Here is a 12,179-nt window from a genome sequence, read left to right as displayed (position 1 = left end):
GCAGGCCGGAGCCAACCAGTGAGAACGGGAGTGAGCGTCGGCCAATGCGAGCGGGCCCAGGCAGCTCCGACCAATCGGAGTAGGCCAGGGGCGGGGACCAGCCGATAGGGTCCGGCGCCGACCAATGGAAGCGATCTGTGGGCGGCTGCGACCAATGGAAGCGGGCCGGGGGGAGGGCCAGCCGGTTCAGCCAATGGGGAGATTGCGCGCGCGGGTTTGGAGGGCCCTGCGAGCAAGCGAGTGGCGGTTGGAAGATGGACCGAAACGAGATCTATTATTCAGACCGGTACAACGACGGCGAGTTCGAGTACCGGTAAGCGGAGGAGGCTTCCTACATCAGGCTGCAAGGCCTGAGGCGGCGACATAGTTAATCATCGATTAATTCGGGTTGTTTACGTGAAGTCGTGTTTAATTACTCCCAATCTCTGATTTCCCTGACTGGTCTCCCGCAGGACCTTTTCTAATTTTGCATTTTCATCTGTCCCGGTTTTTTTTTTTATATTGGGCTTTTCTTCCCCGGTAACGGTCAAAAACCGACCTGTTTTTTCTATGCCTCTTCCAACCTATTTCCGGTTCCGAACCGGAAGTCAACATGTCTCGATAGGGCTTATTCTCAGGCGCGCTGGCCGATGGGAAATGTAGTCCCGGATGTGGCCAATCCGCCCCCTCCTCTCCCAAATCATTTGGATCATTGGCTGCTCTGCAGTTTTAGGAAGTGATTTTGTTGCTCAAATGTTGGAAGTGAGTCAATCTCCCCATCTCTTGTTCCCCCCCCCTCCCCCTTCCCACTTGGATAGAGAAGATTGCAAAGTAGAATATGTTCTAAATGGGGAGGTACTATCCAATGCTGGTGTTCAGGGAGTTTTGGGTGCCCTTGTACACGAAAGTTAGCATGCAAACAACTGGGAAGGCTTATTGGCCTTTATTACTGAGGTGGTTTTGGAGCACAAGAGTTAAGAAGACTTGCTACAATTGTACAGGGCTTTGGTGAGACCACACCTGGAGTACTGTGCATAGTTTTGGTTTCCTTACCTGTGCAAGGTATATTTGCCTTGGAGACGGTGCAACAGCTGCACTGATTTCTGGGGTGAGGGGGTGTTGTCCTATGAGCAGAGAATGAGTAGACTTGGCCTGTACTATCCGGCGTTTAGAAGAATGAGAGATGATTTCATTGCAAGTTTAAAATTCTGAGCAGGCTTGACAGGGTAGACGCTGAGAGGAGAACAGAAAGTGCTGAAAATGCTTGGCAAGTCAGGCAGCATCTGTGCAGAGAGAAACAGTTGACATTTCGGTGAACTGTGTCCCTCTCACTATAAATGGAAATGTTTGCTTTTCAATATCAGCACGTGGTTTAGGCTGTATACTAGGAAACAGATTTGCTGAACGGTAAGTTTGATGGGTAATTGGTAGAAGGATAGCCTGTGCTAAATATACTTGAAACTATAACCTGTGAAATACAGTGTAAAAGAACAAGGCGGCGCAGTGGTTAGCACTGCAGCCTCACAGCTCCAGGGACCCGGGTTCGATTCTGGGTACTGCCTGTGTGGAGTTTGCAAGTTCTCCCTGTGTCTGCGTGGGTTTTCTCCGGGTGCTCCGGTTTCCTCCCACAAGCCAAAAGGCTTGCATGTTGATAGGTAAATTGGCCATTATAAATTGTCACTAGTATAGGTAGGTGGTAGGGAAATATAGGGACAGGTGGGGATGTTTGGTAGGAATATGGGATTAGTGTAGGATTAGTATAAATGGGTGGTTGATGGTCGGCACAGACTCGGTGGGCCGAAGGGCCTGTTTCAGTGCTGTATCTCTAATCTAATCTAAGGCAACTATAATGTTTTCTGCACTAAAACTGGACTTGAAACAAGGATACTGGCCATGATCAGGTATAGCAGTTCACTGCTACCCTTCCTCGCCCTTCTCTGCCCTTCGGCTTCACTGGAGCCAACTGATGTGTTTCAAAAAACATGAATGAACTGTGGGATGTTCCTTTTGTCAAAAGCCAGGGGTCTTAATAAACAATATACACATCAAAGGCTTTGAAATGATCTCCTGTAACCCAGACTGGCATTTGCTGTACAGCCTGAGGAAGTAGCTGTCTTTACTCTTTCTGTTAAAGCACCTGAAGGTCCCCGATGGAAAGATATTAAGATATGCCTGTTTGAGCAATCACTTGTCAATGGATTTTAGGGCACAGGGATCAAGGATTAATTCTTGACAGTATTCACTTTGATTCTTGCAGTTCTGATGTGCAGAATCACAGAGAGAGAGAGAGAGGAACTTTCATTTATTCAGCAATGAAGTATTTTTGAAGTCTTGTCACTGTTGTAATGGGGCCCATTCTATAGTGCAGGGGACTACTGGGCCCTTTTTAAGCAGTTCTGCAGATTTCTGTTGCGCCCAGTTTACACCGGATAGGCTCTAGGAGTTTCTGTATGGGTGAAATCGCGACTGCACAATTGGTGGAAAGTCACAGTCTGACTTTGGACATCCCATGATTTGGTGGGGTGTGGGATAGGAGTCCCCAGAGGTCATGATGCTGAAAGTTTAAAATCACGAACAATGTCCTGGGTTCGCATGTCACTGGGGAATTTCACATGAGAATGCTTCTGTTTCCACCTGACCCTTCTTGCTTTAGAGATTGATTACTGAGACGAGGTGTTTTTCTTGTTCACTTCCCAAGCCACGTCATGCTGCCCAAGAAGATAGCAAAGATTGTCCCCAAGACTCACCTCATGTCCGAGACCGAGTGGCGGAATCTGGGGGTTCAGCAGAGCCCAGGATGGATACACTACATGATTCACGAGCCAGGTAACGTCGCCAAAGGGAGCAATCGCTTGCTTCAGTCACTAAAATATCCCGAGCCATCGGCGACCGCCTCACCCAGCACTCGGACTAACTGGTGTTCCTCTACTCTCCCACCTCTCTGTAATGTAACCGGTAATATCTCACGGCCTCAGAAAGCATGCCAGAGTTCACTCCGCTCAATGGAACCTTTTTAGTTAAATGACAAAATCCCTTTGCAATGTTTTGGATTTACAAGTTAACGCCTGACCGATGACTGCGCTGGTAAATACAAGGCTCTATCCGTGTGGAGCTCTACGTGTGTACGGGCCTGCGAGATTTCCCATTCGATCCCCAGTCTGTGCTATGTTGGCTGATCTGAACCAGGTTAGGTTAGCTTCTGTAATCGAGCAATGAGAGGACTTGGCACAGTTGTGAAGCCCTCCCTGATCAAATAACCTGTGGACATTCACTGCCTTGGCTTGCCACACGGGTCTGTAGGGCTAGGAGCCATACCCAGACAGCAGCAGTGCTTACAAGAGAGGAGGAAGAAACATGGAAATGTTTTCTCACAGCAAAAAATGTTTGTCTGTTGGGTTATACACTCCCAAGAATGTGATAAGCAACTAAATCAGTTCTTGTTAAATTTAGGGGTGGGAGGAGGCTCGTGCGCAGCATAAACACCAGCATAGACCACTTGGGCTGAATGGCCTGTTTCTGTGATGTAAACTCTATGTGCACCTCACAAGCACGTAAGCATCCAAAACCCTGCTGCCCAGTATCCTAACTCACACCAATTCCCATTCACCCATCATCCCTCTGCTCACTGACTTACACTGGCTCCCGGTCCAGCAGAGCCTCATTTAAAAATTCTCAACCTTGTTTTCAAATCCCTCCATGACCTCACCCGCTCCTGAACTCTCTAACCTCCTCCAGGCCAGTCCTAAAGGCCAGTTAATCTAACATAACAAGCAGGGTGGACAAAGGGGAACTGGTAGATGTAGTATATTTGGATTTCCAGAAGGCATTTGATAAGGTGCCACATAAACGGTTACTACACAGGCTAAGAATGTTGGGGGTAATATATTAACGTGGATAGAGGATTGGCTAACTAACAGGAAACAGAGAGTGGGGATAAATGGGTCATTTTCAGTTGGCAAACTGTAACTAGTGGAGTGCCACAGGGATCAGTGTTGGGGTCTCAACTATTTACCATCTATATTAATGACATGGTGAAGGGACCGAGTGTTGCAGCCAAATTTGCTGACAGTACAAGATAAGTGGGAAAGCAAGTTGTGAGGAGGACACAACGTGTCTGCAAAGGGATATACGTAAGTTAAATGAGTGGGCAAAAATTTGGCAGATGGAGTATAATGTGGAAAAACGATCCACCCAGTCTAATCCCATTTGGTCCGTAGCCCCTGCAGATTACGGCACTTGAGGTGCGTATCCAGACTCCTTTTGAATGAGTTGAGGGTTTCTGCCTCAACTACCCTTTCGGGCAGTGAGTTCCAGACCATCACCACCCTCTGGGTGAAAAAATATTTCCTCATCTCCTCTCTATACTTTCTACCAATCACTTTAAATCTATGCCCCCTGGTCCCTGACCTCTCTGATAAGGTGAATAGGCCCTTCACCTCCCTTAACTCAAGATTTTGTACATTTCAATCAGATCTCCCCTCAGCCTTCTCTGTTCCAAGTAGAACAAGCCCAGCCTACCCAATCTTTCCTCATAGCTGCATTTTTCCAGTCCCGGCAACATCCTTGTAAATCTCCTCTGTACCCTCTCCAGTACAATTACATCCTTTCTGTAATGAGGTGACCAGAACTGCACACAGTACTCAAGTTGTGGCCTAACCAATGATTTATACAGGTACAGCATAACCTCCCTGCTCTTATATTCTGTACCTCACCTAATAAAGGAAAGGATTCCATCTGCCTTCTTAACTACCTTATCGACCTGTCCTGCTACCTTCAGGGATTTGTGGACATTCACTCCAAGGTCCCTCACTTCCTCTACACCTCACAGTATTTTCCCATTAATCGTGTATTCCTTTGCCTTGTTTGACCTCCCCAAATGCATCACCTCACACTTCTCTGGGTTGAATTCCATTTGCCACTTTTCTGCCCATCTGACCAGACCATCAATATCTTCCTACAGCCTACAGCTATCCTCCTCGCTATCTACCACACGGCCAATCTTTGTGTCGTCTGCAAACTTTTGATCATGCCGCCTACTTTCACATCCACATTGTTAATATATACCACAAAAAGCAGGGGCCCCAGTACTGAGCCCTGCGGAACACCACTGGAAACAGCCCTCCAGTCGCTAAAACGCCCATCAACAATTACCCTTTGTTTCTTGCCACTGAGCCAATTTTTTATCCACCTTGCTGCATTTCCCTGGATCCCATGGGATTTCATTCTTTTAACCAGTCTGCCATGTGGTACCTTGTTAAAAACCTTGCCAAAATCCATGTAGACCACATCAACTGCACTACACTCATCTATCTTTCTTGTGACTTCTTCAAACAGTTCGATCAAGTTGGTCAAACAAAATCTTCCCTTAACAAATCCATGCTGACTATCCTTGATTAACCTATAGCTTTCTAAGTGACAGTTTACCTGCCTCTTAGAATTGATTCCAATAAGTTGCCCACTGAGGTTAGACTGACTGGCCTGTAATTATTTGGTCTATCCTTTGCTCCCTATTTAAACAGAGGTACAATGTTAGCAGTTCTCCAATCCTCCGGCACCACACCTGTATCCAATGAGGACTGGAAAATGATGGTCAGACCTTCTGCTATTTCCTCTGTGGCTTTCTTTTAATAGCCTGGGGTACGTTTCATCCGGCCCTGGTGATTTATCAACTTTCAAGGATGCTAATCCCATTAATACTTCCTCTCTCCCTATGTTTATCGCATCCAATATTTCACACTCTTAAAGGTAGCAGGACATATTGAGAGAATAATTAGCAAAGCATATGAGATCTTGGGCTTCATAAATACTGGTATCGAGTACAATTTCAGGGGGGAGCGTGCTTAAAACAGCTGGTACGACAGATCAGAGGGGAGCATGCTTAAAACTCTCCATTTAATGACATTTTCTCCAGAATATTTTGAAGCGACACACAAACTATTTCTAAAACATTATTGACTGCAAACTTGGCATCTTGTGGAGGCTGGGCCTTTATTTTGTATTTGACCAAGCTTTTGGTCGCCTGTCCCTTAATATCTCCTTATGTGGCTCGGGGTCAAATTTTGTTCGATAACAGTCCTGTGAAGCACCTTGGGATGTTTTATTATGTTAAAGGCACTGTAGAAATGCAAGTTGTTGTTGTTGTCTGTTTCCTCTTCAGAGCCTCACATCTTGCTGTTCAGGAGACCACTGCCAAAGAAAGAAATCTGAAAGCCAGCACCTCCCCCCACCAGCCCACAACCAGCACACACCAACAGCCCCCTACAACTCAAAGCCCCTCGCCTTGGCTCCAACAACGCTGAGTTGCTGGACCTTCCCCTTTGAAGACCAGAACTTGGGAGTGCTTTTGGGGAACCAGGATTATGGAGCCTGCTTCCCTTCGCAAACCACACCTTTAGATTTAATTCTACCATATGAAGACTTCTGGAAAAACAATGGTATTGAGCCTGCATCTTTGATGTAACAAATCCAGTGGGTGTTTAATCTCCTTCACCTTTCTATAACCATGAAAATTCTAATGGAGTGACATGCGTGAAAGATCCTTTTAATAACTCTGAACTCTCGAATTGCAGACTTGTTTCCAGAACAGCACCCAGTTTTATTTCGGTGTGAGAGATGTTCACAGGGAGAGTGTGTCGGGAAATTGTGATCTCTCTGTAACCCTCCTGAGGCACGTTATTTCACAGCCGCCTCCTTTCCCCTGTTTATCAGCTGGGTCCAGTCTGTGCATGCGAGTGCAGTGGTGAGCACGTGAAAGGTTCTACTGGCGTTCCGCCGAATCATATTGTGGGCGCAACTTTCTGAACTGCCAACCATCACCCAGTGCCCTGGTGGTGTGTCCCTCCTTCCACAGTCTGGCTGTGTCTGCAGAGAGTAGTTTGAGCAGCGCTGATGGTTCAATGTCTGGTGCCCGGTCGTGGCAATTTGAGGCGAGGAATTCAGTGTTTTCTGGCTTAAATGCCGCTTCCCCTGGGTAGCTCGGCGAACGAGCCTTGTGGCAAGGCTGCTAGTTGTTAAACACTTGCTTTTTTTGCCCTGCCTGTGTCCGTACCCCACTCCATTGGAGAGAGCCATCTTGTGGACCTGCATGCCCGGCCAGCCTGTGCTTCAGTCGGACAGGCCAGCCGGCATCTGCCTTCGCCTTATTTCATTGTGTTCCACCGCTGCCCATCCTGACCGATTCAAACAGGGCGAGGCCACCCATCGGCCAAGCCTTCAGACACCTGATGATGTGACTGGTGGGTGATCCCTTCTGTCCCACTGCTGCTGATGACATGTAGAGTAAACCTGCTGCAATTTAAGATTTCGCTTCACTCTCTGGTTTTTTTTTTCACTTGCTTTTCATTTATTTTTTTTAATGTTCCTAGTTAACAGGAGGAGGCCATTCAGCCCCTCGTGTCTGTCCTACCACCATTCAGTTTAGGTCACTGCTGATCTGTCTGTTAACTCCATCTCCCCACCTTGGTTATGTATCCCTTGATCCCCTTAACCCAACAAAAATCTATCAATCTCAGTTTGGAAATTTCCAATTGATCCCCCACCTCCCCTCCAGCCTCGACAGCTTTTTGGGGGAGAGAGTTCCAGATTTCCCACTCCCCTTTGTGTGAAGAAGTGCTTCCTGACATCACCCCCTGAACGGCCTGGCTCCAATTTTAAGGTTCAGCCCCCTTGTTCTGGACTCCCCCTCCCCCCCACCAGAGGAAATAGTTTCTCTCTATCGACCCGATCGAATCCTTTAATCATCTTAAACCCCCTCGATTAGATCACCCCCTTAATCTTCTACACTCAAGGGGAATACAGAGCAAGCTTCTGCGACCTTGTTCTAAGGTTTGTGAGACAATGGTGTTTCTTTTAGCTGTGGTAGCTGGTTATATGTTTTATGAACTCAGTCAGGGTGTGACGACCAGTCTTTTTACGGCTGAATATTCCACTCGGCGTCTTAAACAGAGTAGAGTGAAAGATTTCCCACTGTGGGTAGAGCTGATGAACTGGAAGATGATTAGGTATCAGAAGGCTCACCGTCTCGCGACAACTCTGGCCTGGCCAGTGACACCCACATCCCAAGAATGAATAGAGAGAGAGAGAGAGCACGCAGCGTCTGCTGTGTTTCTGGGAGAACAGGAGCTGCATGAACCTGAGAGCCCCGTCAGTAAGGTTGGGGTGGGTTTTTTTTGTCTATTGGTGCGGCCTCCGGGTGGCCAGTTTACTGCCAGGGAAGCTCAGACATCCTGAGATTGCAGGTCGTTCTCATTGAGTCATCCCAAGTAACTGGATGTTTAGCCAGTGACAGTTCTGTGGTCGGTGTCTCTGCCTGTGCCAATCTAGGTCCAGCAGTGTTGTGTTGCCACTCAGATTTCAGCAAGGCGCAATAATGACAGAAGAGAGTTGGTGTTGCTTGGGTGTTTAATGCTGGTTATGGGCATGTTGCTGAGGGTTGGGAGAGATGTGTGGGGGTGCAGTGTATCAGATGGACTGGAATTTTATTCCTCCATCTCTTATGCACAGTTGCCATCCTGTGCTGATAGTCGCCTGTTGTCTGGAGCACGGTTGTTGTGTTAAGCTGCAAACCCAGCTTGCTCTTTAAGCCTTGGGCTGTCCCCATAGGGAAGGGGTCGGGACAGGTCCTAAGACGAGTTACAAGTTGCTGTAGCTTGGGAGCTCTCAATTGTGAAGAAAACCATTTGCTGCTGCTAAAAGAATTTAACCGTCTTAGTGTTTTTATTCATTGTACAAAGTTGAGGATAACTTTTAAACTCCGTCAACCCACAGCTTGCCAAATCCCGACAGGAGCAGCGTGTGTTCAGTCAGAGAAATACCGCAATGTTTGTTTTTAATAAAGAATATATGGTCAGTGACTGAGACGCTGTGGCGTCGGGGGAGACATCTCTGGGGAGTGAGGAGTCCTGTCTGCTGGAATCCCATTACAAAGTGGGAAGGAAGGGATGCAACGCAGCAGAAATCCTCAGCACGTGTGTGTGTGTGTGTGTGTGTGTGTGTGTGTGGAACAAGGACCATGACGTCAGTGAGTTGTTGCTGTGCCGACAGGTTGAAAGATGGCAGACTGTCCTGTGAGAAATTCCAAGTATTTTCGTAACTCCTCGTTGCATCAGAATGCTGTGGATCTACCGGGCTTGTCCTTTATATAAAAAAAAAACATTCAACACTTTCACTTTATCCCTAATTTCAAATCACTTCACCTGCAGCTGAAGGAATGGTTCTTGAAACTGTTTGTTTTTTTTGATCTGGGTGACGCTCACTGCTGTAAAATGTACCTGTTTATATTTCATGTTATTGCTGCTGTTCATTATCAGTCTCTCCTACTCTGTAAATTGCTATCCTGTACATAGCACGGTCATGTTTGAATGAATTGAGACAGCTCTGCATCTTGTACGCCCTCCTTGAAGGTACAGATTTTGCTGTGATCTCTCTCGCACATTAAATGCGCCCAATCATAACTCTGCGCAACTCGGAGGCTTTTGATTGAGCTTGAAATCTCGCCCATTACTTCTTCTCATCTGTCAAGTCAGCTCGCTCAGTGATGCTGACTTTTGAACAAGTGCCTGTGATGTCCCCCAAAACTATTGGACTCTGATACCTGAACCTCATGTGTTTTAATCTGTCATTTTAAATCTTTTGATCTTGGTTTATTGCGATCTGTCTTGTATTTGTGTTTTTAATAAATTTGTAATAACCATCATGTCTGCAATGTTATTAGGGGTGTGTATGTTTGAGGGAGAACTGTGTGTGTCTGTCAGCCAGACACACCCATTGGTGATTGGCAGCAGCTTCTAGCAAACTTTACTCCTTCCCTGTCGACAAGAGCAGGAACACCAAGCTCCCACTACCAGTACAGGACTCCTGATTGCCATGGCCTGTCCCTGTATCACGCACTACAGTCACACATCAAGCCTTCGCTGCTTGTTTAAATATCCCAAACTTTGGTCAGAAAGAATTATGGTGTTGCACTGAAGGAGGAATCGGCTCCTGAGGTTATGCAGCGGTTAATGCGGTATCTGTATTTAGAAAGGTCTAGTTGGCAATGGGGAGCAGAGCGGGCCAGACTTTTCTAGGCATAGTCACCATTACAGAGACTAGGTTTTTTTTAAAATTCCAGATTTATTAATTAATTGAATTTAAATTCCCCAGCTGCTGTGATGGGATTCAAACCCATACTCCAGATCAGTAGTTCATGCTGCTGGTTTACTAGTCCAGTAACATAACCCCTATGCTACTGTACCCAGCAGTGATCAGATCAGCAGTTAAATGATAGCGTGGAGGCCTGTGATCTGAAGAAAAAGATCTGGAGTTAAATGGGTTAAACAGCCATGTAATGGCACGTAACCGATTCCTTAAAAAAAACGTTTTTCTTCCTAATTCTGAGACCATCCGGGCATTACTGCTAAAGCAATGAAAGAGCTTGCATTTCTCTAGCGCCTTTCACAACCTCAGGACATCCCAAAGCGCTTTGCAGTCACTGAAGTGCTTTTTCTTTAAGTGTAATGTAGGAAATGCATAGCAAGCTCCCACAAATAATGTGATCGCCACCAGATCATCTGTTTTAGTGATGTTAATTGAGGGATAGATATTGGGCCGCAGGGAGAGCACCCCTGCTCTTTGAGATAGTCCTGTGGGATCTTTTACGTCCAACTGAGAGGATAGAGAGGGGCTGGTTTAACGTCTCATCTGAAAGATGGCACCTCTGACAGTGTGGCACTCCCTCGGTGCTGGCACTGGGAGTGACCTCTTTTATTTTTGGGCTCAACTCTTGGAGTGGAACTTAAACCCACAAACTTCTGGCTGGGAGATCTACCAACTGCGTCACGGCTGACATGGGGAAAGAGCAAGGGAGTGGGATTAATTGGATAGCACTACCAAAGAGCCAGCACGAGGGTGATGGGCCAAATGGCCACCTCCTGTACTGCACCATTCAATGATGAATGTTCTCCAACACCCGCTGTCCCCTCCAGCTGAGGATTACCCCCACTTATCTGCAGCCTGAAGAGTGGGAGGCAGTTCCTGCAGGTGTCGTGCAGGGGTTCCCTGGCAATGTGTGAATATAGATAGATAAATATATAGTGAGTGTCTATACATGAGAATCAATAGGAGCAAGTCTGTTTGCAGTGCGTCTCCAAAAGTCTTTGAATATTGACAGCAGGTCTCTGGGGTTTGGGAGAGGAACATGTCTCTTGTCTCCAACAAGAGAGAATCTAACCATCTCCCCTTGACATTCAATGGCATTACCATCACTGAATCCCCCACTATCAACATCCGAGGGGTCATCATTGACCAGAAACTGAACTGGAGTAGCCATATAAATACTGTGGCTACAACAGCAGGTCAGAGGCTGGGAATTCTGCGGTGAGCAACTCACCTCCTGACTCCCCAAAGCCTGTCCACCATCTACAAGGCACAAGTCAGGAGTGTGGTGGAATACTCTCCACTTGCCTGGATGGGAGCAGCTCCAACAACACTCAAGAAGCTCGACACCATCCAGGACAAAGTAGCCCGCTTGATTGGCACCCCATCTACAAACATTCACTCCCTCCACCACCGACGCACAGTGGCAGCAGTGTGTACCATCTACAAGATGCACTGCAGCAACTCACCAAGGCTCCTTAGACAGCACCTTCCAAACCCGTGACGTCTGCCACCTAGAAGGACAAGGGCAGCAGACGCATGGGAACACCACCACCTGCAAGTTCCCCTCCAAATCACACACCATCCTGACTTGGAACTATATCGGCCGTTCCTTCACTGTCGCTGGGTCAAAATCCTGGAACTCCCTCCCTAACAGCACTGTGGGTGTACCTACCCCACATGGACTGCAGCGGTTCAAGAAGGTAGCTCACCACCACCTTCTCGATGGGCAATAAATGCTGGCCTAGCCAGTGAAACCCACATCCCATGAATGAATAAAAAAGAAACATAAGTTTCCAGCAGCACAAACATATTTACCAATGACCCCTGACTCTCACTTGTTTAGCAGTGATGCCACCAAGCTTTGAAATTGTCTGATGTACATAGCATCTCCAGAACGTGACCCAAAATTTGTTTTTTTTTAAAATGACCTTTTACACTGCATCACCCGTCAGAAAATAAAAGTCAAGCCAAATGCAAATTTTACATTCCAATTAAGGCACAAATTCAATGAGATCAGGAAAGGGAAGCAAACAACCTCGGAACTGAGAGTCAGGCTGTGGTCG

At 46.9% G+C, this 12,179-nt stretch overlaps 1 protein-coding gene across 1 annotated transcript; it reads left to right on the top strand.

Moving 5' to 3' along the window:
- The first annotated feature begins 204 nt into the window (after window positions 1-204).
- Window positions 205-9,670, top strand: LOC137356982 (cyclin-dependent kinases regulatory subunit 1-like). Its single transcript, XM_068022888.1, has 3 exons — window positions 205-313; window positions 2,678-2,805; window positions 6,137-9,670. Exons 1-3 carry the CDS (start codon window positions 255-257, stop codon window positions 6,184-6,186), a joined length of 237 nt encoding a protein of 78 aa, XP_067878989.1. The 5' UTR covers window positions 205-254; the 3' UTR covers window positions 6,187-9,670.
- The last annotated feature ends 2,509 nt before the right edge of the window (window positions 9,671-12,179 follow it).

Source organism: Heterodontus francisci, chromosome 46 (assembly GCF_036365525.1).
Source record: "Heterodontus francisci isolate sHetFra1 chromosome 46, sHetFra1.hap1, whole genome shotgun sequence".
Classification (NCBI taxonomy): domain Eukaryota; kingdom Metazoa; phylum Chordata; class Chondrichthyes; order Heterodontiformes; family Heterodontidae; genus Heterodontus; species Heterodontus francisci.
Note: the sequence above shows the minus strand (reverse complement) of the source record. Positions and strands in the feature narration are given on the sequence as shown.

What these genes read in the sequence shown, in the direction of transcription:
- LOC137356982 (XM_068022888.1), top strand. Translation starts at nt 255, where the DNA reads ATGGACCGAAACGAGATCTATTATTCAGACCGGTACAACGACGGCGAG. An exon ending in GACGGCGAGTTCGAGTACCG is followed by an intron (nt 314 to 2,677) that starts GTAAGCGGAGGA and finishes TCACTTCCCAAG; the next exon opens with CCACGTCATGCTGCCCAAGA. An exon ending in CTACATGATTCACGAGCCAG is followed by an intron (nt 2,806 to 6,136) that starts GTAACGTCGCCA and finishes TTTCCTCTTCAG; the next exon opens with AGCCTCACATCTTGCTGTTC.